Source organism: Corvus brachyrhynchos, unplaced genomic scaffold (genome assembly GCF_000691975.1).
Source record: "Corvus brachyrhynchos isolate BGI_N302 unplaced genomic scaffold, ASM69197v1 scaffold136, whole genome shotgun sequence".
Lineage (NCBI taxonomy): Eukaryota > Metazoa > Chordata > Aves > Passeriformes > Corvidae > Corvus > Corvus brachyrhynchos.
In genome coordinates, this window is record NW_008239080.1 from 4,307,703 (window position 1) to 4,334,421 (window position 26,719).

The 26,719-nt window shown below is 37.2% G+C and overlaps 1 protein-coding gene across 3 annotated transcripts in view; it reads left to right on the top strand.

Moving 5' to 3' along the window:
* EYS (eyes shut homolog (Drosophila)) overlaps positions 1–26,719 on the top strand; it is an 859,267-nt gene that overhangs the window by 815,217 nt on the left and 17,331 nt on the right. For all 3 annotated transcript variants that reach the window (XM_017739228.1, XM_017739229.1, XM_017739230.1), the window contains 5 exons: positions 2,209–2,391; positions 7,580–7,746; positions 7,945–8,089; positions 14,378–14,552; positions 22,498–22,670. In XM_017739228.1, coding sequence (XP_017594717.1) covers positions 2,209–2,391; positions 7,580–7,746; positions 7,945–8,089; positions 14,378–14,552; positions 22,498–22,670 — 843 coding nt within the window. The remainder of the gene's footprint in view (positions 1–2,208; positions 2,392–7,579; positions 7,747–7,944; positions 8,090–14,377; positions 14,553–22,497; positions 22,671–26,719) is intronic.

Below are 26,719 nucleotides of genomic sequence, written 5' to 3' on the forward strand. Positions count from 1 at the left end.
GAAGGGCCTCATCTCCTTCACAGTAAAAAATTCCTTCCTGATACCTAATCTAAACTACCCTCCTTCACCTTAAGGCCATTCCCCCTTGTCCTATTCCTACAGGCCCTTGTGAAAAGTCCCTCTCCAGCTTTCTTGTAAGCCCTCTTTAGATACTGGAAGGCTGCTACAAGGTCTCCCCAGAGCCTTTTCTTCTCCAGGCCAAACAATGTCAACTCTCTTAGACTCTCCAATGTCTTCATAGGAGAGGTATTACAGCCCTGTGATCATCTTAGTGGCCTCCTCTGGATTTATTCCAACAGGTCCATACATTTCTTGCATTGGAGGCCCTTTGCCAATCTTAATCCAGCTTTATATGGAGTGCTAGAAGGAGCGAGTAGAAAGGCAAGAAAATAACTCCCCAGTCAGAAAGCTCCAAGGAAACAGCTGAGACAATGACGTATTTCATGCTGGGGATAAAGGGTTATTCCCTGTTGGGAATAACTTGTCAGGAATAGACTCTTCAGTGATCTCTGCCAGCAAACCAAATTACCTGGCTCTGTGGAGCTGCATGAGAGAGTTTGCTTTTCCCATTATAAACCGAAGCAGGAAAAGACAATAAACACAAAGGACTCCTTTATTTTAAAATTTTCTTGTCTCCTAAATATTTTGTGGTTTATTAAATAAATGTAAAGAAACAAACAAAAGGGGGGAAAAAGAAAGAAAAAAAAGGAAGAATACTTCACAGTAAAGGCTGCCTATGTGTCATAGCTTCCTGAGTTAGCAAAAATACAGAATTTGAAACTTCTTCAATCATGTTCAAGTAATCTAAGGGAATATGGGTGGATAAAAACTAACATCAGATTTAAATATGGGGGAGTTGCATTTTGCCTCCAATGCAGCACATGAATCACAAAGGTCTGAAACTTGAGGTTGTGTTCAGTCAGACTCATTGCCAGTGTCCTTCTAATAAGGACAAAATCACTGCTCCATATGGAAATTTCCTGTCTCCCATTTAAGATCAAGAGCAAGGCATAATGTGCCACATGTGTGGAGTAGAGCTTAATAAACTGGACAGTACACTCTGTACTGCTGCAAACTCCCAGTCTGTGCTAGAAAAGGTTTGCCATGCCTGTGCCTGCACCTTTTCTCAGATGCAGGTACCAAGGCAGTGTCTGCCACTTCAGTGCCAGTACAGCAGGTTTCCAAGGCTGCAAATTTAGAAATGGATTCCGCAGTCTAGAGATGTTGATAGCATTTTCACAATTATGTGTTATTGTTTCTCCCACCCTGTAAACATTCAGGTGCTTGGATGTACTTAGACTAGTATAGATTTACTTGGGGAGTATTATAATTCTTTACCAGCATTTCCCAGTGTGGTTTGTGCATGGTGCAGCTCCATATTCCTTCCTCCCCCCGTCTCTCATCCTGCCTTCATTAATAAAGCTGTATCCAGCTACATTTGGTACACAGGTTGGTTGGAGGTAACTGCTCGAATCTTTTAAATCTAGTCCCATACCCAGTTTCAGGATTAAGCTGTCAGTCCCCTTTCTCCTCTTTTTACTAAACCATATTGTCAATACGAGCATTGTGTGATCTCTGAGCATCAGCTCCAGGAACTGACTACAGCAGCCTGGCTACTGGGTGCCAGCCCTCAGGGCCATGTAGGTACTTAGCACCAGCTCTCTATTTTCTGTACAGACATGTATAGGCTTGATTTTACTTGTAATTCATGTAGGTCCTATTCACTGTGCTGAAAATTCATCCTTTTATGATGCTTCTTTTTATTATTTCCTCTACCTGTGAAGAATTATTATTCCATAACTTCAACAGCACATCCTTATACTCACTTTCACTCAAATGCTTATCAGAGATGGCATTTCTTTTAACAGGAAAATTTCTTTTTGTATTTTCTTTTGTCAGTCTGAGTCGTGAGTAAATATTACAGTGTACTTTTATTTGTAACAATGTTACCTAGAATCCAGAAGATGGCAGTAGTTGCCAATAATTCATTTTTTAAAATAAGCTTATTTACAAAAGCTGAAAAGTAAAGATATTTATCCTCAGAGGAAAGCCAAACTATATCTGCATGTGTATAAAATATTATAACATATCAAATTATTAGTTTCATTTATAAGTTTTTAAGTTCTAAACCAGACTAGGAAGTAGAACTTGTAAATACATGTGTTAAACATTTTTCCCTAACATTGAATTTATTATTTTTTTATCCAGCTATTAATATTACTCAACCAAGTTTCAGTGGCACAGATGTCTTTGGCTATACCTCATTCCTAGCTTATTCTACAATCCCAAATATCACCTTCTACTATGAATTTCGCTTGAAATTTCAGTTGGCAAACCACCACTCAGCTTTACAAGATAACCTGATTTTTTTCACTGGACAGAAGGGCCAAGGTAAGCTTTATTTGTATTACTTATCCTTACAAGCTTTCAAATACTCATTAAACAAGTAGGATAAAAATATGAACAGGTTTCTCTTGATTATTTTTAGGATATAATTTCATTAGTGGGAAAATAATTTCTTCAAAACTGTATTGTTTTGTAAAGACAGAGTAATCAATCAGGTTGTATAAATGTTTCTTTTCATTAATGAGAAATATAATTGCTTCCAGTAATTAAAGTCAACAGTTAATGTGACGTAGTACATTTCTGAACACAATAAATGGAAACCAGGAGGTCAAGGTTCCTTTTTTTCAGTTGTAAACATAAATTTCATTGTTGATCATTGAGCTCTGTGTTATTTACATAAAACAGGAGACCCTAAACTCTGAGATCTCTCAGTGCAAGTTAACCCAGGCTATCTACGAGTAAGTTGAGCTACAGTCTGTGTAGCAAAGCCTTCAACTTGGTCTGATTAACACAGCTGAGAAGCAGGTCATGTAGCTTTACTTACAGCATTTGTACTAAAATTTTAGCAATACTGAAGGTATCTCCTCACAGCACCCCTCTGCAGCAAGCTGCATGGCACAGCATGGCATGGGCTAAAATAGTAATACTACTTGTGTTCTGTCCATCTCAGCATTACTCCAAACAGAAGCCATAATATTGATGAAAGTTGAGAAAAATTTTATATAATATGACACAGACATAAAGCAGTCATAGATCATAGATACTTCAAAAGAAGCAAGTAACTTATTTTTATCTTAATTGTTTCTGCCATTGGATCATGACCTAACTTTTTGGGTTTGGAGCTGTCCTATGGGATTGTTGAAGCCTAGGATGGAGGTTGGGTGATGACCCATCAGAGCAGGAGAGTGATTTAGGTATGTTAATAGAAGTCTCAACTACTATAGTAGACGCTTTACCATATCTAAAACATCACATGAGTTTTGCAGAAATGGCCCTTGACCTACAGGAACCTTACACTTATGCTGAACAGTATCAGAAAATTAATGCTTCAGAAGGATGAAGGAGGGGAGAAATTATTATTTACTGTTTTAAGATACTGAGCTCCCAAAATGCATAATTAGAAATCAATTTTGGGGAGGCATTATGCAATTACATATATATCTAACAAAACAATTGCAGGATATCACATCAGTAGTTTACAGGATGTCTTCATTTGCTATGTTAATACATTTGATATTTTCTTAGGTCTTCCTTTCTATTAAATTTCTTTACTTAAGTTCCTATACCCTCTGGGGCTTCTTCTCCTTTCTCCCTGTGGCAGACTTCCAGGAGTCAGACTGTTAGTCTATTGCAATGCAAACTAAAACTTGTTAGCTTAGAACAGCTCAGCAGTTTATCTATGATATAATTAAGTCTGCTGCTTTTCATTTGCAAAGATCCTGTCAAATTTAGCTAGCGCAGCTCAGCAAATCAGCTGCACTTTAGTGTGCCATGAGACCCTAGTACTTAATTTATCAGGTTGTTTACCCAAATTAGCCTAACACAAATTGGTATTAACCACTCTGAATGCATTTAAAACTCTACTTCTATCTGTGTGGAAATCAGAATTTGCTAAGTTTTTCCAAACTTCAGCAAAAGACATGGTCAGACCTGGTTGATCCTGCTAACTGAACTACATTCACATTATTTTAACTACATCCAGGTATAACTCCCCATGCCACATTTTATTTCTGTGACAGACACCATTTACTCGCAGGCAGCTTTTCCTTTCCCTTGCTGTTACAGTTCACTCCCAGGCAGCTTTTCTTTTCACTCACTAATCATTTATTTTTGTGGATGGATGAAATATTGTCTTTCTTTTTTGGGTAGCTGAGTAGAAACAGCGCACAGAGTTGAAATTACCTAAAACCTTTCCATCTAATCATTCAGAAAAGAGCATTCAAAAGCCTGTGTCTGCATCATTAAATTTTTATAAGAAGCTCTGTTGTAATACGAACACAAAGAAATTGCTAGAACATTCTTTTCAATGACATGAACGAGCCACCACATTCAGTCATGTTTCTGCAACCTTGGGAACTGAATTTCAAGTACCTGTTTGAAACATTTCCAATTGTAGGAAGTATAACCAAACAAAAATTATACCAATTAATTCACTGTCTTTATTCAGAATGGAGAAAATGCAAACATGAAAAATAGAACACCAATGGTATGAAATAATCTGATTCTTTTTCAGTTACAATAATCAAAAGAGAACACAAAAAAATTTGCTTAAATATAAAAGATACATTGCACTAACATTGGTCTCAGAGGCCTGCCTGCAGGGTGTACCCTGTACTGTCAAAAGTCATTGTGGAATGTAGGTCTTGGAATCATATTTGGCTGAACTGAGTTCAAAAAAAAGGTCTTACTGGTGTCATTTTTATTAATGAGAATACTAGCATTCTGGGTTTATTATGCAGTTGTCAGGCAGAAACCTGGCTTTTTATTACTTTGCATATCATTTGTGTATGTGTGTGAACACTGCAGTACGGCAGTCGGGCATTTCTGCAGCCCCGTGTCCAACGATGGGTGGGCAGCAGTGCTCCTGCCAAGGGCAACACTCAGCAAGCACAGAGCAATGAGGTGATGCTAAAATGCTGTTGGCAATTTGCTATTTTCTCATTAGTTTAAATTGTTGGGGAGACTGAGCACCCCACATTTGAACTACCAGAAAGCAGTTTCTTATCAAAAGAATATCACTTATTTCACCAAGAAAGTGCTCTTGGTTTAAAAATTTACTGAGTATTGAACAATAATGCTCTCAACAGGAGGAGCATGAGGATTTTCACAGCCAGTGATCTTCCAGTAAGGAAGTATTTTTAATATTTAATTTGCATCTTCCCCTTTCTCCATTTCATCTCATTTCTTTTAGTTAGCATTCTCTTGCAGCACCTTACCTGATTCCCCTCCAATGTTGTCTCTGCCCAAACCATGGGCATCAATTTCATGGCTAACCTCTTGTGAGTTACTGTGAAATTCTGTCCCAATAAACAGTTAAAGTTAAAAGTTGTCTCATTTATGCAGACTATTAATATTATTTTATTCTGCCCCAACCCTGACAGAGTTCAAGGCCAGGTTGGATAAGGCCTTGAGCAACCTGATCTAATCAATGGCGTCCCCAATGGCAGTGGGTGCTGGGACTAGATTATGTTTGGGGTCACTTCCAACCCCTCAACAGTCTATGATTCTATGCTTATCTTCACTTCAATTTTTTTCACTTCAAATCAAGTCTGTTCTGTAGAGTGCTGACACTGTTGCACTTCTTTAATACACTTTAATTCTGAAAAAGCATTTTAAAAGTTCAGAAACCCTTTTAAATAACAGTTTGTCTTTCATGTGCTTCCTCTAGTTTTGCAGGTCAGATCACAGAAGTACATTGCAGACACTGCTGAAAATAGAAACTTGAGTAAAAAGAATTGTTATTTTCAGTTTGGAAGTCCTTCACCAGTAATGTGCCAGTGTAACTAAAAGCAATGGAATTTCATTCAGTCATGAACAAATCATTGTAATAAAAAATAAATAGTGTTTGTGTTCTATACAGCTGGATGCAACTGCACACTTTCTACAGAGGCAGTGTATTCATATCCTTTGGAATAAGAATTTCCTTTTCTTTTTCTATATATTCCCATTGCACCAAAATAGTAACTCTATAGAAAAAACAAACTTCTGTATAGAAAAAGCATGGTGTACAGCATGTTCACTTCCAGAATATGAGATAAGGGAAATACGGCAGTTTTGTCTGTGAAGCAGCTGTGTACAGAGCTTCAGTGGGAGGACAATACAAGTAGCATTGTTTCCTGGGGAAAAGCCTAGTTTGACTTTTGCAAATGAAAAAAATTTCCCATGAATTTGAAACAGGGGCATCAAGACACATTTGAAATAAGGGCCACCATGTGACATTGGAAGAACAAATAGGAAGAGACCTTCCCTGGAACAAATACAAAATAAGACAGCCTTATGAAAACAGAAGAAAATATCAAATGAAATACAGTGTACAGGCATGAAATTGAGCACTGAATTGCTTGAATTCCCAGGAGAGTTGGAAAAGAAATGGATGGCTTTGAATTTCAATTCAGGACATCCTAAGGCAGGAGTGAGAACATTCTTCATTTTCACCATTGTTCGTATCCTGGTTCTTTTACCGTACCAAATGTGTGTGCCGAAGAAAGGTTGGGGTTGATAAAAAGACACAAGCTGATCAGGTTTTGTCTAAGCAGTGGTGGTTCCTCTCTTGCCTGCATGAGAAGAGAGACTGGATTATCTTTAATGATGCCAGTGTAAAAATGTGTTTATTTGGATGACCAGGAATAGGTCCAGGAATTTAACTCTCACTCATGGGCTTTATGTCAGACTTAAAATCCTTCAAATGAGATTTTACACTATAGTTACTAAAAGCACAAACACTTATAGCATGCAAGCCTAAATGTAAAGAAATTAAATTATTTATGGCAAACTGGCAAATTAATTAGTTCTAACCTGAAAGTAAAGAAGGCTTAAAGAATTAAAGCGCTTGGCTGACCAAGGAAATTCCATCAATGAACATCCTAGAGCCATCTTAATTGGGGGCAGGTGCAATAAAGTCTCCAGGTGCTGTTGAGTCAAGGGCAGCTGAAGGAGCTTGACAGAAGCTGCTAGAGCTTCTTCACACCCATGCCCCTGTTACTCCCCTCGCCTCAGAGCAACAGGTGGCCTCTGGTTTTGAGGCTCTTGAAGTACTTATAATGATAGCTGAAAGTATCCTGGAATAGGATTAAGTCAGGGCCTATTCTCACATGCAACTTGAAATTTCAATTTTTTTTTTTTTTTTTTTTTTTTTTTTTTTTTTTTTTTAAGATTTTAGAGAAAGTTTAAAATTTATTCGTGTTCCAGGCAGAAGGAACAGCAATGACTGCTAAATCCACCAGGGTTGGCAGGTTTTGTCAATGTCACTAACTTAACTGTAGTATGAAAAAGATCTTGCTCCAAAAAGCCTATAAATGTTTAAAATTTCTGCAGTTTCTATTTTAAATCCACAAGAATACTGGAAATAATCTTACAAGTTAAACCATTAATATTAGAAATATATAGGAAACTAATAACCTTCCTGGCTAAAATTTTGCTAAACATAACTTCTCAGTGGATTTGGAGTATATCTTACACATTGGTGTTCACTAAATCCTGGAATAAGTAGTTATCCTTTTTTTTGTCTTTTCAGGTGTGAATGGAGATGATTTCTTGGAGTTAGGCCTCCGTAATGGGAGAATGGTATATAGCTACAATCTAGGTTCTGGCACAGCAACAATCATTAGCAAACCACTTGATCTGACACTCAATATTCATGTCATCCATCTTGGCAGAAATCTCCAGAAAGGCTGGCTGAAGGTAAAAAAGCAATTCCTTTAGAAGGATAGAAGGATAGCTTTTAGATGAAAGTGTTCTCTGTGTTTTTTCACATTTTATATAGAAAATCTAATTTTTTTTTTCTGCTTCCCTGTAAAGCTGGGAGGATTGTCTTCACTAGGAGTTCCTAAAAAAAGGCAAATTCCTTTGTTGTAACAAATATTAATGTTTCATTGAAAGGTGGATGATCAGAAGAATAAAACTGTCACATCTCCTGGGAGACTGGTTGGACTCAATGTCTTCAGTCAGTTTTATTTAGGAGGCTATCATGAGTATACTCCAGAACTCCTACCAAAGGGACCCAGATTTAAGAACGGCTTTCAAGGTAAAGATTACACCATTTTCAATTCCTTTTAATACATGCATCATATTGTAGATCTTCCTTTCATAGGCAACCAAAACAATCTCTGTCTTATCAGGAAACAAACTAGAACCTCCTTGGCTGAATTTCCTGTGGCTTTTTCATTATTTCACTATGATAACTAAGAAACACGATGCAAAAAGAGGCTTTGCTAAATAATTTTAATACTTTCTGTTTCTGCTAAAATGGAAGTTTGCCATTGTAATGTTTGCCATGTAATCTCTTCTTATGTGTCCCTGTTCTACAGCATCACTTCAAAAGGGCTTCCTTTCTCTGTAGTAGTTTAGATTCTTCTCCCAATGTGACTGGCAGTGCTAGTTTGGGTAATATCTTTCATGCTGAAAATTTCTTTCTGAAAGAAATCTTTTTTTTTTTTCCTGGCATTATGATCTTGGTCTCTAGACAGGACTTAGCTAATTCCTCTTGCAAATATTTATCTAGCAGATAATAATTCTTACCTCAGAAGTGATATTTGAAGCTTTGTTAATCTGTTTTCAGCTCCTACCAGATCAGCAATGAAGCAAAAGACTTGTTCATAACAATTTATTTTTGTTCTTTGCTTCCAAAGAAACAATGTGCTTGATATTTGCAAGGTAAAATTTCAATTCATTTTGAGCACTGGAAAGCCTTTCGATTGAAAAGAAAACATTTTGCAATAGTAAAGCAGAGTTTGAGTTCTCAATTATGAAAGTGAGGGTACATTATGAAAGGCAAGCATAGCAATAAAACTCACTTTCGTACACTAAAACTCTGCATTTCCATTAAGATCATGTAACCACTTAATTTCCAGCTATTACTTTTTCTTCTTACACTGAAATTTCCTCAAAATCAATTTCATATCCTATAGTCAACTTTTCACTCAGAATATCATATGAATTAACATTTCATCCATCTCTGTCTTTTCAGGAAGTATGGATTGTGTAGTTATACCTTTCATAGCCTCTTAGCAGGTTGCAAATTGGCATATCATAAAGCATAATGTCTATGTGAGTATTTTAATACTCATACTTTAATATGTGAAGAACTTTTGAGTGTTATAAACATGCTAATGTTAGGGGTGACCAATAGGAATCTCTGGTGCTTCACTTTAACCACAAACGTGAATTTTCCAGGTTCCTCATGTTCCAAATACATTCTAATGACGAAATTTCTATAAATTCAGTATGAATAATCTTTAAAAAACCAGAAAGCCCGTGTACTGTTAGTTACCATACTATTTCTTGTATTTACTGCAAAATTTTGGCAAATGTAGCACATAAACAGTTTTCTCTTTGTCCCTATCATTTACAGTATTAAGTCTACTACATTTGCTAATTCATTCCATGCTCCAGTTCCCAGCAGTAGCTTGTCTCTGTCAGCACACTGACTTTCAAGGAATCTGCACTTCCCTATGACCAATTTCTTATGATGTTTTCTTAAGTAGTCAGCATCTCATTTGTTCTTCTAGCTCAGAAATCTCCCAAATTTCAGCTCTCAGGATCTTCAAGTTCAGAAATAAACCTCTATAGACTTTCTCCAGAGTGGGAACTGCAATACCACTGACAGAGAGGAAAATTGTGAACTATTTTACTTCAGCCAATCTACAGCTGTAGGGAACTCAAAGAAACCCTGGAAGTGACAGCCAAGATAAATTTATCTAGCACATAGTTGATTAAACCACTCAGACTTTTGGAAACCTGCTGTTGGCTGCTTTTAAAGACATGATTTATTAAAACCATTTTGCTTCTAATACCAGAGTGTACCTCTCCTTTTGTAAGAAATCACTACTGGATGAAGAAACATTGAGGCCAGCCATACGGCTGCAGACTAAATGTCCCCAGTGTCAGTGTGCAATAATTTACGATTTTTACTCTGTACAACTACAGTTTCAGACCATTTCCTCCCTGACCTGCATGCCTTTAGCATTTTTTCAAGTAATTTCCATAGAGGAGGAGTAAACTGAAGATAAATTTATTTAATAAATTGTCATTTAATGATCAAAAGTTGTGGAATTTTTAATTTAGGACGTGTGAATCAGCATGTAGAGATCCTTTTGAAAGGCTGAAGGATGTTTGATGGTACTGTAAGCAATTTGCAAAATTTCTTTGAGTGCCTATGAGAAGGTGAAGAAACTGGTAAAGGTAGAGGTCAGATGAAGCAGCCAAGTTCATGTGGACTTTGAGGTCCTTTGTGCTTCATCTGAATTTGAGGCTCCTTGGGGGGTTACAGGAACCTTTTGTAAATGAGAGGGTTTACTTAACTGTTTAGCTTTTTTTCATTTCCTGTAACAGTGTAATTAAGGTATGTTGTGAGTTTTCTGATCACACTGCAGATGATCTAAAAAGTAAAATGTGGGGTGTAGGTAGCTGAAAGTCTTGTGGCCAAAGAGACTCAGACTGGTCATTAATGGACAATCTGAAGTGGGAGTATAAAACCAACTGACTCATGTTCATGTACAACTCAGCACTATGACTCACCTACACAAAATGAGACAGAGAATTATTTGGAAAAAGCTGGAAGATACAGCTGAATTTCCAACCCTTCCATCTCTGAGAGAGGCAGAGAGAAATCTGGTGTCAGGGACAAAACAAGAGGGAGAGTTCTGAGGTTTCACGTTTGGTGCCATCATGAATGCAGGATGCAGTCTCTAGCCATAGATGCAATTGATGGAGACCCGGCTTTCATCTAGAAATAAGTGAGGAGCAATGAAAGAGGAGCAACTGATTGTTCCTGTGATCCTGTTTATAAGCAGGATGAAGCATGGCTATAGAAGTAATCTGATGTTTGACAACAAATACTATTAAAAGGAGGAGTAAATAGGCTAAAGAAACTCTTACCACAAATCTGAAATGTTGAAGGACCTCTTCCATGCTGAAAGAGCCACCTCTTCACATAAATGATTTTGCAAAATAAATAAAATTCCAGGTACTGCAGTCACTTTTTAAACATGGAGTAAACCCAGAACACAGTTGAGTTCCAAAAAGATACAAATATAGCCTTTCAGTCAAAGTTTAAGTTCATAATAAGTTAGAATACATTGCAAGCCTGTCAGGGTTAAAGACAGGCTATCTTTATGTTCCTGCACCACAGATGTCACAGAAGGAAAGTGAGTTCTGAACTAGCTTTTAGTCAGTGCTGTATGATCCACACAGGCCCTCTGGGTGTTTGGGTCACAGCTTTGAGAAGTCCTGAGGAGTCACTGTGGGGGCCGTCTTTTAGACCAACAGCCCACTACTCACAAACAGCAAAGAAAAACAGGGGGAAAGCAAAGCATTTTAGGATAGGTAGGATTTAAGAAATCTGTAAATTCAGTACTGCATTCAGATAGAAAATATTTTATCAATGTGTCAATTTCTGTCAGTATTCTTGCTGCATTTTTAGTATATCTTGAAAATGCCTGCTTTGTGTACTTTTTAGTCAAATTAGTACCAAGTGCTTACAAGCGAGTAAGGGATTCTAGCAAGAAATTATGGAAAAAAAATCTTTGTGTGATAAGGATATCTCAGAAGAAATAAAGAAAAAGTAAAGCAGAGTAGTGAAGTAATATATTATATGATAATCCATCAAGTTTATGTAATCCATTGTTCGTGGCTCTTTAGTGGTTTATGAGCTCTGCTAGACTGGGGTGAAAGCTATAAAAGAAATTGATGATAAAAGAGGTCAATAATAGAAAGGCCTAGGTGTGGTCTAAGGAGTCACAATTCAAAAGATTGCAAACAAAAAGGTAGTATACCATCTGTGGGTGTACAGTCTTGGTGTCTGATTTCAGTTTACTTGCATAAAACTCTGATGTTCAGACTCATGCCAAGTTTAACTCACAAAATTGGGAACTTTGAGTTCCTCTTGCAAACTTGGCTGTGTCAGAAAACCTCTCCATTATTCAGAATAGTTGGCAGTCTCTCATTAAAAGGGGCCCAGAACTGGTGAAGCAAAGGGAATTCAGGTCAGAAAGAAGGCACATTCATCAGCTGATCCTTCTGCAGAAGGTTTTATAGTGCTTGCCACAACAGGCTCAAATTGCTGCTGTGATTCATTAAATAAAAGATTCAGTTGAACTTAGAAAGCTGGGCCAAAACACTCTTGTACCTGTTACATGGTTTGTTTACCAGCGCTCAAAAAGTGTTTCTAACCTAGATGGCACAGTTAAACTGTGGTTGGTACAGTTAAACTAATCATCAACACAAAAGCCAGCTTATTTTCCATGATGACCTTTAAGTCCTTCGGGACTCGCTGTGCTTTCCATTGTTTACGCAGAGCTCTGGGCTGCTTTTTCTTAGCACTCCAGTAAGATCCAGGAGAACAGAACATGCTTCATCTGCTACTGAAAAAGAGATGAAACATTAGTTAGGATTTACCAAGCATAAGGTGGCCTAAAAAAACAACCCTGTAAAAAGCAAAAAAGCAATAACACAAAGATTGCAAATAATCATCAAAGTAGGTTATTTTTAAATTGCTTATTATGAGTTTCTGAATTAAGTTATATGTCAATACAGACAGAGCTACAAAATGTGTGAAATACAGAAATAGCTGAAGAAAGCTACTTTCAACTACATGAAACTGTAGTTAAATAGTTATCTTGCTATAGATATTACTTATATTTTGTTCCAAACAAATTAAGTGGCTATAAAAAAATCTCATTGTACATTCATTGGGTTTTTCAGATGCAAGCCTTTTCCTTATGTGATTTCAGTGAATCGTGCAAAAACTCATATTAAGTGATGTTTTTAAAATCAGTGTAATGATTACTTACAATCTCCATATCATATCCTTTCCCTGCTTGTAATATTAAGCAGAGAGCCTCTGGCATGCACTGCTGAATACCAGCTCTTCTTGTGATTTCAGTCACTGTGGGAATTCACTATGTCTCAGCTAAATTCTATAAATCAGGTTTAGAAAGGTATGAGCATTTTCAAATACATTTATGTACTAGTATAACTAAAGTAGTTTAAAACCTGATTTTTAGTTTGAAGTTATATATATATTTATGTATAAATCTGGATGACATTTCAAAATTGCTTAAGGCTACCTTTAAATGTGACTATACATCACTTGGATGCTGAGGCATATTTTGAAAAGTCACTTAGGATTTGATCCAAAAATATATACTCTGTGGCATCATTTTCAGTTTTTCAGTATAGAAATAAGCACATGGATCCATAAACATGATTCAGAAATACTGATGACTTCAGCTGGACCCATAAGGCTGACCACCTGTGACAAAGACTCTGCAAAGGGGCAGTCCATGGAAAGCTCACAGGCTAAGCAGGAGCTGCTAGGAAGTAGCAAGCAGGGAATACCTCTTCTTCACTCTGAAGCTTTAGCTCCTCATTTTGCTCAGGATACCAAGGTATTATGAAATTAAAAGAAAATCAGAGCATAGATCCAGGGACTGGCACTCAACCATCTTTACAAATAAATTATTACAATATTCCCTGACAAACATTTGGTCTGTGACAATTATTGGTTTCCTAAACAATTCTTTGATGTGTTTAGGGGCTTAGAATAATCTTTGGACCATTTCCCAGTGGTAGTCTGCATGCAGCTGTACTGTTCCGGAAAGTAATAAAAGTTTGATAACAATTCTATTACAGCCCCAGAAGTGTTTACTTTACTAGTATATGTTACATTTTTAAATTATTTTTTGAGATTAAGGGCCTGAAGGAGCAGCCTACATCGACCTTAAAATGTCACGTGTGACATGATCTGCATGTACCAGGGACTTGAGAAGGGAAGAGTTTGAGTCATTACCTGAAGGGGTCCTTTTCAGCCTACAGAAATTCAAGTCCACATTCCTTGCTTGCATTCTATTATTTGGTGCTGTCTGGATTGTATTATATTTTATATTAAGCAGATCTTGCTGTATATTCTTCTCTTTTTTCCTGGTTTGTTTTTTTCTCTTTTTTTTTGGTGTTTTATGTGTTTTTGGGATTTGTGACTTCTTTTATCTGATGTAGATGCATTCCTGTAAGAGCATGAGTGTGTAAACACAAAATTGCACCTAGTCACTGACTTTATAATCTGTCTATTCCCTGAGAAATTATTTCTTTTGTTTTACCCACCATTAAATGAAGGACTTCTGATCATCCACTCATTTGCCTGAACAGAAAGCAGCTGGCCTACCTTTTCCTCCTGTAGATGGTATGGTTGCCCATTCACTGAAGATATTCTGGTGGAACCCATTCACTGAGGGTTGACACTGTTCTGCTGTTAGGTTTGGTTTGACTTTTGCTATCTGTTTTAAAGCTAATTTCTTTCTTTCTTTCTACTTTTGAGGTTGCATTTTTGATGTTCAAGTTCGCACCAGCCTCAATCAAGGGTTTAAATCACCAGGAACTCCAGAAGGACACCCCAATTCTGGTCGCAGTGTTGGACAATGTGAAGATTCCCCATGCAGTTTAATAAAATGCAGAAATGGTGGGAAGTGCATAGAAACTGGGTCTACTGTTTAGTAAGTGTATATATATATTTAGACACAGCATAGACTGTCTCTAGACTAATAACTATGGTTATTTTAGTGTGTTCATAACAGAAGGAGGCTATAAGAAGGAAAGAAAGCTGATAAAAGTTCATTCAGTTAGACAAACACATTAAAATATTAAAATATTAACGTTATGTTAGGACCATTTCTGGGGAATTTTTTTAAGAAATTCCATGGGCTGGTTCTGCTCCACTGGAGTCACAGGCATCCAAACTTACTAGGAAATTCATAGGAAGAATTAGATATGTGACATTTTTTTAAAACTAAGTGAGCGGCTGGGATAGCAGAGAAGAAGTAGTGAAGAGGAGAGCTTGACTGTGTTAATGTCCAAATGTGGTTGATGGGGCAAAAATAGATAACTTTTTTTTTCCTGGAAATTATTATTTTCCATTAAAAAAACCCTTGTGGGGTAAACCACTGACTGTCCAACATCACAAAGTTTGGAGCCAGTTTAAATCTGTAGGAGGTCCAAACATTGTTTGAAGTTTGTCAGTGCATCTATAAGCTGCTCACCTGGCTGATCCATGGCATAAGAGGGGGCAGCCATGAGAGGTTCCCCAGAAGATGAGTCTCTGGTCTTTCATGCCTTGTCTCTCAGTGTAGATGGAGCTGAGTGCCCAGGCTGTAAAGCACAGAAGAAGGAAGTACATTTGCAGTTCCAAGTTGCTATTGAGTGTCAACACTTCCATTGTAATAAATCTTGTTTTCAAACACTTTGTAACACAGATGTAAAACCTTTGCTGATGAGCATTTTTTATTTTAAAAGTATCTGCCAAGATTAATTATACTCACTTCCCCTTATGTGCTTTCACATATATTCACTTATTTCCACATATTTGCATAATTTTTTAAAAAGAGAAAAGTGCTGATTTAAAACTTGTTAAGATACTGGCTGAAAACATTGCAGACAGCAAGACAGATTAGAATGAGAAAACAGGCTTTGCACTGTGAAGCCTTTGTGTATGATGCTTCTTAAAACAACAAAAAACTGTCGTTCTGTGTGCTACAAAGAAAAACATTTGCATATCTGTCAATCTAAAAACAATCTGCTAACTCTGTATTGGAGAGAGTATTATATGGTAATTGGTTGTGCTGCCAGTGACACAAATCTTCACCTGTAAGAAAACTGGTACAAAAAAAACCTGCTTCTAAAGCTAGTAAGCTGTACTGAAATTTGGAAAATTGACCCCAAGATTAGCACACAGATTGATCCCCATTTCCCCTATAAGTGTATTTATATTCTCTTAAATACAGTAATGAAGGAATCATTTTAAAAAAAAACATGATTTGGGATTGCTTTCTGATTGTTGCACTGCTGTATGTCCCAACTCCTGCACTTTGCAGGATCCTCCCAGAGCTGTTAAACCCTTGGCATTTGATCTTTCTGAGGAACAAGAAAGGATAATGGCCCTCTTTCCCCTTATGACCATATTAGAGGAGATACAAAACCAAAAGACAAAATTCATAAATGTGGGCTGAAGCATCCCACTCCCATCCACCCACCTAAATCCTTTCTTCAGCAACTTACTCAGCTGTGCTAAGTAACCTTCATATCTGTAAGGTGAACCACCACCAGCAGCATCGAGAACACATTTGGAAAGCAGGTGGCAGGCTAGAATGGCAGCTGGTGACAGAAAAACATTGTGAGCTTGGTGTTATAGGCAATGTTCTTTTTCATCATTACAATTCGTGTTCCAGATTAGTTTAGGGATTATTCTAAAATTTGGGGGCACTGGGGGGGAGAAGGGTGGTGGTGTGATTTGGTTTTTCTGGGGTTTGTTTGCTTGTTTGCATTTGATTTATAGTGACCTACTACTGAATTCTATTCCTGTCCCCATATTTCAGGACAGCTAGGTCTTCACACTGTGTATATGTGCATGCATGGACCAGTAATGGTCACTTTTTCCTCTCACAGAAAAAGTGAAGCATTGCCAAAGAGGCACGGATGTAGCTTACAAATAATTTCTGTCAAAGTACAGTTGCTGTCAATACTTTCTCAATATATTTTCTCAGAGGGAACTTCTTTCTATTTTCAAATCATGTGTGTTCTTTTGAAGAGCAGAATCCTTGAGGGAACTGGATTTGTGTTCAAATATTTTCTCTGCTGAAATGAGATCTCTCCAGAGGTTTTGGTTGCTGTTTTGAGCTATTTTTATGTCTTGCTTTCACCACCCTGCCAGAAAGTGTGCAGTGCTGTTAAGCTGTAGACTCAGTTGCTATAGGGATAATGCTTTGATTTAAATAGAAACAGAAATATGCTGCATTAATCTTTACATTCTGGCCAGCAACAGAGCACAACTGCTGTGTTTTAACAAAAAAAAGGGGAAGTACTTGAATAATAAAATAAAGAATATCATTTTCAAGGGACAATAATATCCCCTACTCTTTTATTTATGGGACAAAATCATAGAAAATAGAAAATTGCATATAACAAGATTGTCTGTGAGGTGTTATGGCTACTTCTTGTTGGTGAAGTAAGAAAAAAGTGTGTCTTGTGTTCTGTTTGAACAGAACATCAGACAAAATGGAGAGGATTCCGTCTGCTAAATGTAAGCACATAGTGTCACTTTAGACACTCCTGGGTCGACGTTTGACCATCAGCTGCTGCTTTAGAAGAGCTTGGGACTTGAATTTTCTGTCATATCTCCAAGCTTCATGTGGATTTCTCAGTACTGTATAGCTTTCAAAGAGCAATAGCCACTCAGATTTCAGAAATTAAATCATACCCCATATGTGTGGGGTGCCCCATAAAAGGAGCTGCTGTAGTCTCGTTATTGGGCTAGATTCAATTAAAATAAATTTGCAGTGCAAGGACAAAATCAATCTGTAACACAAGGACATACTTTCATACTCTATAAGGGAAAAGACATTTACCTGTTTAATTGTTTTGGTTTAAAACAATACAAATTTCTGTTTTGGGGGTGAATTTGCTATCTAAAATTTTTATCCAATTTGCCTTATTTAATAGGACACTTTTGCAGCATTCCATTATTCTCTTTGTTTAGACACAGTTGATTGTCTTCCAATCCCATTTTCTTCAGGCTCCATTTTTACCTCCTAGCCTGAAGATAGACTGTGTTTTGTTAATGCTCTGTTTTTCCACAGTGTGAATTTAAAACCACTCTTATTTAGGGATCTCCTCCTTTCCTCAGCATCTCTCAGTTCCACTACAAAACAAATTCAAGAACTATATCCAGAAATCTCCAGTGGACTGGGCAGCCTGATGGGGCCAATACATGCCAATATGAATTTGAGATGTCCTGCACTATCTGAGATTCTTATATGATGTTGAAAAATGTTTCAGTTCCTCCTGGAAAAGTGGTTGGCGGTCCGACAAGATACCCTAAGAAGTTTCAGATGTCACTAAATATCTGCCTAATCTCAGTTGGTCTAACTAATTAGATAAATGAATTAAGCCTCTGATCTCCATTGAGTATATGCCCATCTTACATATAGAATCCCAAATTCAGGTGTCAGAATGGGCAGACCTGAACACCTCCTTTTCTGCTATAAGATACTTGTTTGATTTGACACCACATTTGCATAACTGTGGGAAATTCCATATTTGCTAGCATTGAAATGACATTTTAAACAATATATTTTCTATATTTAGTAGAAGAATGGGTTTTGTTTAGTTTAGGATCTAAGTAAACTTTCCAATTCTTTGCAAATCCTTTAGGACCTTTAGTTATTTCCTTACAAAGTTCAAGAAATGCTTCTAGTTTGATCAGGATTTTGTGTAGGAACAAACAGACACATTTCTTACATAATTCATGTGTAAGGTTACTCTTCATGAATTTTTTTAATGTTGCCTGAATTTTTGTAAAAATTTTGTGTTTTGGTTCATAACCAACAGTGACACACACTTGTTGTCCTTGGTTATGTAGAAACTGTGTTATTTGTTTGAGAGCTAATTTTGGCTTTGGTGAGGGACTTCAAACCTGAAAAACCATTCTATGAATACTGCATGACACTGTTAAGCATTTGACAAGAAGCAAAGAAGAAAAAGCCATTAAATTAAACAATCCTTGATCTTCCTAAATACTAATATGTCAGAACTTGAAGTGGTTTTTGAATTTCCAGAATTGAAAGTGAGTTTCTTTTGCATCCTGAGCTGGCTGAATTTGCCCTGTACATACTCTGGAGTGCATCCTATTAAGAGTCCTTTGCAAAACTAGGAGATTCAAGATTATACAGCTAGTTTTCAGACACACTATCAAAGTTGTATTTGAAAGCCTTTCTATCCTTTCCCACCTAAAAATATGCTTTAAAAAAAAAAAAAGACAGTTTGGTGGTTGTTCCTGAGATACTGGTATCTGAAGTATAGAAGAATTAATTTGATCCATGTTCTTCAAAACGCCTGAAAATAGGAAATTGTGTTGCAGTGACATTATCTTCTAAGACACATAAACCTTCTCCAGGCAAGCTAAATGTGTAGGATCCTATCACAGTCAGTGGAGATCCAGGCCTTTCCAGTTGTCTAAACACTGGCATTCTAATGGCACAGGTCCTGGGATACCCTTCTGGTCTTCATAGGAGCGCAGAAAAGGAGGACTCCAGAGGAGCACAAGTCTTCCACAGTTCTGTCTTATCTGCTGGCTCACACGTCTCTCAGACACACCATGGATCAGGAGGCAAATACAATTAGTCTGTGTTGAGGCAATTGAATGCAGGGCTTTATCATTAGGGTCATGCATGTGCTGGTTTGTGGGATGGATAGTGCTCCAGTTCCTGAGACTCTTTCCACTGGATTGTTGGTGATTGAGAGACAGGACGTAGCTTGATGCAAGCAAAAGCCATTTATTGTTTCTACAGCATGGCTTATATACTCTTACAGCCTTCAGAGAAAACTTTCCACTACCTTAGTAAAAAACAGCAACATTCATGTTTCCTAGCAACATTGATTAACTACCATCTTTCATGATTTCTCTTAAGCAAAGCACAATGTAATACATAACGTTCCTTCTACTCAATCCTTCAATTACTTGCCTGCCGTTCCCATGACTTCTAGCCCACTAAGGTCAAGATATCCACACCTGCGGTACTTTCTGCTCGACTTCCCCACTGCCTCTCCATACTGGTTCATCACTGATTACCATATGAGCTCAGGCAGTTACTCAAGGCTCCTATTGCCTAAACTTGAGCATTCAGTGGTCTCTGTCAGAAACTTGTCTCCCTGGCCAAAAGCTGCCTCTCTCATATACCTCTAGGGCAACTGGAAGCCAGCTGGGCACCTGATGTAACATAAAATTAACTGTCTTGATCTCAGAATGAATCTCACCTCTTATACCTAAAGAAATACAAGAAGCATCTGGATTATGCTGTTAGTCATACAATTTACTTTTAGGTAGTTCTGCAAGGAGCAGGGAGTTGAGCTCAAAGATCCCTATGAGTCCCTTCCACCTGGATGTATTTTGTGATTCTGAGTGAGTCTTTAAATCCCTGAGAGTCAAGTCACTAGTGCAAGCTATTGGGCTCTCCTGGTCTGGAAAAACAAGCAACCAAAATCAAGAAGATATAGAGAAAACTAGACCAGCATGGCAGGCTGCACGATGGAAAAGATTTGAAACATTGCCTTTTCCTTTATCTCTTTAAAGATTAGGATATTTTGGATCTAAGCTTCTCAATACCAGTCGAACTTGCTTAGGCGTGTTAAATAGGCTTCATTTGTTGATAGACCATTGCCACTGTAATGGCCAGAAAACATGGTCAGCTCTGTGCAAATGATTTTCAGTTAATTTAAAAACCTGACTTCTCTTAGGTCATAAAAGACAAGAAGAAATGTAAATGGATATATGCAGACACAAGCCAGGGAAAGGGGACGAACCCTCATGTGTGATGCCCAAGAGCAGCAGCATCAGCTCCAGCAGCCTCCCTTTTGGCACAAGGAAGGGGCACTGCTGTTTGCACTCAGGGAGTTAAATCATTTCCCCTTCTCAGTATCTTTCATGCATCAAAGCATAACATTTATAGCTGGGACAGAAAGCATTCTCATGCTGACTTTGATGAATTGAGGTGCTTTTGCTTTTGCAAGGTCCTGTCCTCTCTTCCCCTTCATTCCAAATAGCTGTTTATCACTCTGAAGGGTTTGTTGGCTGTGCTTTGTTTACATGTTGTCTGATCTGAAGGTTTAGTGAAACAGCGGTTTCACTGGCTCCTCATTATGTTTTACCCAGAAACAGTGGGCAGATTAATGGAGGATATGTAGTTCAGTCAGTGCAAAGAAAAATTCAAGAGTTTCCACAAAACAAAAAACCAAAAAAATATGAACCAATCAAAACCCAATCAAAATATATGAGTTTTCATTCTTAGCCTTGGGAAAAAAAGCTTCCAGGGAAAAATCCATAAGTGTTTTTATTCAGGAGGAAAAAATTTTAATCATAAAGTGATACTAAATGCTAGCATAAAAATAGGTCTAATATATTTAATTTTAACTATTTAGTAAGGAGGGTATTTTAAACATCAATACCAAGTGTATTCTGTATTTAAAAATTTCTATAGAATTCATACTAATTTTAAATTTACAAGTTAGTGTGAATTTTTTACATTTGTTCCCCAGCCTAGATGAAAGAAAGGCATAAAGAGTGTCAGACATTAACAAGTCCAAAGATTCAGTCAGTTTAGAAAATTTACTTATGGTATAGATTTACAATCATAGATACATGAAACCCAGATTGCCACATCTTTCATGGTCAGATCCACTATCCTCTTTTCCATCAAGTGCTTCAACAAACCTACACCTGATATGCCAGTTATAAGAATTTAGAAAATTAATAATGACTAAGTGATAGGCAGTTGCTGACAGGCTCCTGTTAGTAGCTAAAATTTCAAATTGTTAGCAATTCCTTTATGCTGGTTTTATTTTTATGACTATTTTTCGCTGCTTACCTTTCCCTTTTAATGTCTGCTTTAACTCCTACTTTATAAAGCCAAGGCCTTTTGGAGTTATTTGTAGAGCAAAACTCACACACAAAAGCTGCAAGCCTCTTTCTTATTTTTTCTTTACAGATGTAAATATTGTAATGTTAATATTTAAAATAAAATGTTTCCTATTAAGTACATTTTTCTTTTATAATAAAATGAAAATACCAAAAAGTTAAATTAAGGACTTGTGTGGGAACCCAGAGTGCAGAGAATATTTCTCTGCCTGTTTTGAGGGGTTTCACCCCCCTGAACAACACAGCTTTTGACCTCTGTCCGTGGAAAAAACTGCCTATTCTTAGAGAAGAACTAGAAACTACACTAGTGTAAATTAGGTGATAGACTACTATGTAAGATTGTCACTGGGTGAAAAATGTAGAGGTTTTGGGTTTGTTAATGTAGTAAATAGAGCAAAAAACATCAAAATGGAGGATTGTTGTTGTTCTCCAAACCTTCTTCTTCTTCTTCTTCTTCTTCTTCTTCTTCTACTCCATATTCTGCAGTAACAGTAGTTTGGGATGATTGGATGAAGAATTCCGCAGTTCCTGGCTGTGTTACTAAATAATTGGTAGAAAAGTAAAAATAATGTACATTTTTAATAACCATTGGTTGATTTACCTTTAAAAAGGCAGTGTAATCTTGATAGTTTGGCTTTCTCCTGTATTCTCTGCTTTGTGCTATGTCTGGATCACTCTAGTGACTCTGTTTCTCTGATAAGACTTAATAAACAACTATCAAGAAGCAGCAAAGGCTGAGAGTCCCATTTGTCTCTGGAACTCCTGGCAAGGACTTTAAAAACTCTCTCCCATCAGGAGAGGTTTGATTACGGCACAATCAGTGTCAAACTTCGTTAATACTCTTTTTTGTTAACCATTTTGGATCACTTTATTAAATATAGGTATCCAAACTTGAAAGTCTTGATTAGATTGCTACTGACATGTTGATTTCTTTTGATAATACTGTTGCGTTCTTTCGTTTCACTTGCCCTGTGTAGCTGTGACTGCCTCACTGGATGGAAAGGTGCATTTTGCACAGAAACTGTGTCAGTGTGTGAACCTGAGCATGATCCTCCGCATCTGTGCCAGCAAGGCAGTACCTGTGTGCCACTGCCTAATGGCTACACATGTCACTGTCCTCTTGGAACAACTGGTACCTACTGTGAACAAGGTATGTCAAATGCACAGTACATTGTACACACAATTACGTGATGTAAAACCACAGCATTTTGCAATATATCAATTAAATGTGGCATAGAGACACAAAGTACAAAATAGATTTAAGAAAGTCATGCACCTTTCTGTTAGAAAAAGTAATTTAAAGCTATGAATTGTTAGATATTTTTCCTTACTCTGCTTATTTTAAACACCATTTTTTCTTTCCGTTTTTTTGAATCATTCAACCAAGTTCACAAGCATGATTTGTCAGACACCAAGGGGACAGGAAGCATTGCAGAGCAATGTTATATCAATTCCCAAGCTCACCATAATGAAGTATGATGGGAAATACACTTGAGATTTCAGTAGTGGTGCAGAGGAGGGAAGCATCTGGGACCTTATCCAATTTCTACTGATCCTGATGAAGAGGTTCCTGTTGACTTCACAGGCTACTGGGTAGGGATGCACTGATAACGATGATAAAAGATGCAAACATCACTGTAAAAATCTGCAAGTGATTATTCTCCCCAGCTTTCTTTCAACATGTCACCCTCAAAATATGTCCTCAGTTTGCAGGTTTTGCATTTCTTACCCTCATGTAAAGGAATCCTTTATTTTCTTCTCTGAGAGATTGCACAAATGAATATTCAACAATGTGGATACACAGGTGCTACCAGCTCAGAGATTTTTCCTGCAACTGCCCAAAGTGCCTCTGTGTGTAAGGAAGTGTTGAACAGTCCACACCCTCTGTTCCACAGCTCTTAGATTCATGTTAATTTTGTACAAATTTATGTCTTCCTGTTAGGAAGCTTTCTGTACAACTTTTGGAGAACTCCAGTTACTGTTAAATAGCTGCCTTTCCAAACTGCCTGTCAAGATCCAGCCTCTCTTGTTGTGTGAGTTTGAAGCACGAAACTGACAAGCTGAACTGCATTTGACCTGATTTGCAGTCCTCACCCTATAGATGGATAGTTTTAAAATCCCATTACACGTGGAATTGGTAGGCTCAAATGAAAAAGAATATAGCTTCTGGAAAGTTACTGTTGAATTCCTTATTCCATACAAGAATGTGCTTGCTTTATTGCTTCTGCTGCAACAACTGTTCAAGGCTCTTTATATGAACTTTCAATTTTGAATTCTCATTTCAAGTGAGGTTCTCAAAAGCAATATTATCTGGATTCAGGATACTGATCATCAGGACATGTGCTATATATAAAGCAGGTAATTAATCAGGTAAACACTCCTGTGTTTAGGTTTCAGAATACATTTGGATCTTCTTATGATGGCCACATTACCAGTACAAGACTTATACTGGAGCAAGAGAAAATTGTATTTCTTACAGATTGTCTTCCTTTTAGTAATTCTTCACCTGGTAAACACATTAGAGGGCTCCTCTCTGTTTTATTTAAAAGCTTTCCATTTATGAATAGGTACTATGGATCCTGACCAAACCTTTTGCCCTGTATTTCACCTTACTCTGTGGCAGAGTAATGAATTATCATGAGATTTTTCAAAGAGCAGTTTGCACTTTTAGAGGGTGGCAAATTGCTAAAAAACAGCTGCTTATCAAGATTGAGTATCTCATCTCTAGATTAATGGTGGTTATTGGAGCCAAAAGAAAAAGAGACAGAGAGCAAAGAACAGCCCAAGGGACTGGGAGAAAACAAAGGATAATTAAAGGATGAAGACTAATGAATGTACAAGAAAGAAGGAAAAAAGTGTGAGAAGAGATTTATGAGGCAAAAAAAGCACAGAGTAGAATAACAAAGGGTAAGAACAAATAGGGATTTACCAGATAATAGCAACTGGTAAAGACAGTACAACAGTATGGTTTGCAGAGGAACAGCACAGGTGAAGTGAATAAATGGGGCAATAGGGGTAGAACCACAATAATAAACAAGAGTATTCTGAACACAATTATTAAGGGTACTCAGGCATAAACTGGCAATAATCAAGCACTAACTTGTCTGGCAAACACTAAAAATGTTTGAGGTTCTTTATTAACTATGTACCTGAGAGATGAGAGATGAAGGCATATGAGCAGATGAGGACAATGCTGTTTTTAACTGTGATGTGTCCGGCTTAGAGCATCAGCTCAAGCCACCAAGGATGCAGTGACTGTCAGCACAGACATAGGGTACATTATGGTTAAGCTTTAGATGTCAGAGCCAAGAAACAAGAGTGATTGTAATGAAATGGGAGGGAAGTGGAGGATTTATGCAGGAGTCTTTTTTGCTTGGTGTTAACATTGCCATTTGGACTCAAACCACTTCCAAGACTGTTCATGACACATGAAGCACCAAATAATGCTGTTCCACTGGTTTGAAAAGGTCACAGCTGTGACAGTAACACAGCAAAGCCAGCCCAGCTCCTGAAGTGCATAAATGGCAACCGAACATTGCCATGATCTGGCACAGTGTCAATTCTTAGTTAGCACTCCCATAACCACAAGGATGAGGAATATGGGAGAGTAGTTTATCTAGGGTTTCTTTAAAAGTAGCTATGTTTTCCACAACACCAAAACATGATGCTAATAAAATCTTTTGGTCATTTGACTTAAAAGTTTGCAACTGAAGTACCAGACAATTCTAATTTGCCTTCTGATTAAGAAGTGAAGCTTCAGCCTGGAGCAGCATATAATTTAGTTATTTCAATAACACACAATATTCAAAACAAACAAGAGTTTCCAGTAGTTTGTCTGGGTAGTCTCCTGCATGGCTTTGTATGCCACATTCCAGTTTATTCCACTTGTGCCAATGAATACCTTTGTAATTAGATGTCTCAAAGGGTTTCTGAAGAGGGAGAAGTCTCTAAGGACCTGTTTTTTTCAGTTTCCCTGCAAGTATATAGTAGACCTGTTAGTTTCACTGTGATTATTACTGTGAGAAGCAGTGGCCAAGACCAAATGTTGAGGATGATTCTTCCTGAGAAAGAAGGAACACCCTTTTGCTGCAGGTAGTTTGATTTTACAGGACACTGTTACATATGTGAACACACAATATCTTTTACATAACTAGTAATTATTAAGAGATGTGAACATTAAAATTACAGACATTATCCATAAATACCATCTGCAATTATATTCTAATCTCTACTAAATTCTATTTTAGCAACTTATTCCTCTCATAAGAACCACGTCTCTGTGTGAGGCCAGTAATCCTGTCTCCAGCAGTGGCCAATAATGGAGGTTTAGAGAAAAAATTAACACAGCAACTATATCCAACATCTCCCTGAAGCACTCTTTTAATATCTAAACATTTATGGCTTACCGTTTGGGTTTTTTTCTTGCCATTTATCTTAATGGATTAAATCAAGTCTCTAATCCTGGCATAAAGAGTATCACTAAAGGCAATTAAAAACTTAAACAAAAATAAATTTTAAGTCAGTAAAGTTCCTCTGACATTCCATTACACATTGAGATATATTTACACGTAAGATAGAGTTTCTATAGGTACTAAGTGTATTTATTTCCCAGATAATTTAGTAGAGGAATGAAGAAGACCTACAACTCCAGATTAAGTTAATTGTGAGATAATAGAGACTGATAATGTTCTTATTTCAGGGGACAGCAATGTAATATTTGAAAGATTCTATAGATGGCACTATTGGAGAACATTTGCCAGTGGTGAAAGTAAACAGGGTTTTCATCACAGTATTTCTACGAATTTGAAATTATTCAGCAGTCTTCTTTCGCAGGAATAGTTTGTGCCACATACGTTCATAAAATCCATTATGATATTTTTTCTTGACTTCAAGGCATGATAACAGAATGCTACTGCCTTTTTCACAAAGAAACAATTTAATAAATAGATTTCTTCAACTGTATATTAGCCTCTGAATTCCATAGCTACAAATACTGCCTGTCAATGTACAGTTCTTGAAGAACTGAAAGAAATGTAAAGAGTTTTCATTGTTCCGTCCTTGGTTTAATGAGATACTTGTCAAGCAATAAAGCCATTTCCCTGAAGAACAAAGGGCAAGCAACTTCCTTGAGCCATGTTTATTCAGCTCAAGTCAATTTTCTAGATATTATTTTGATGTCAAATTCTATTATTTTGATAT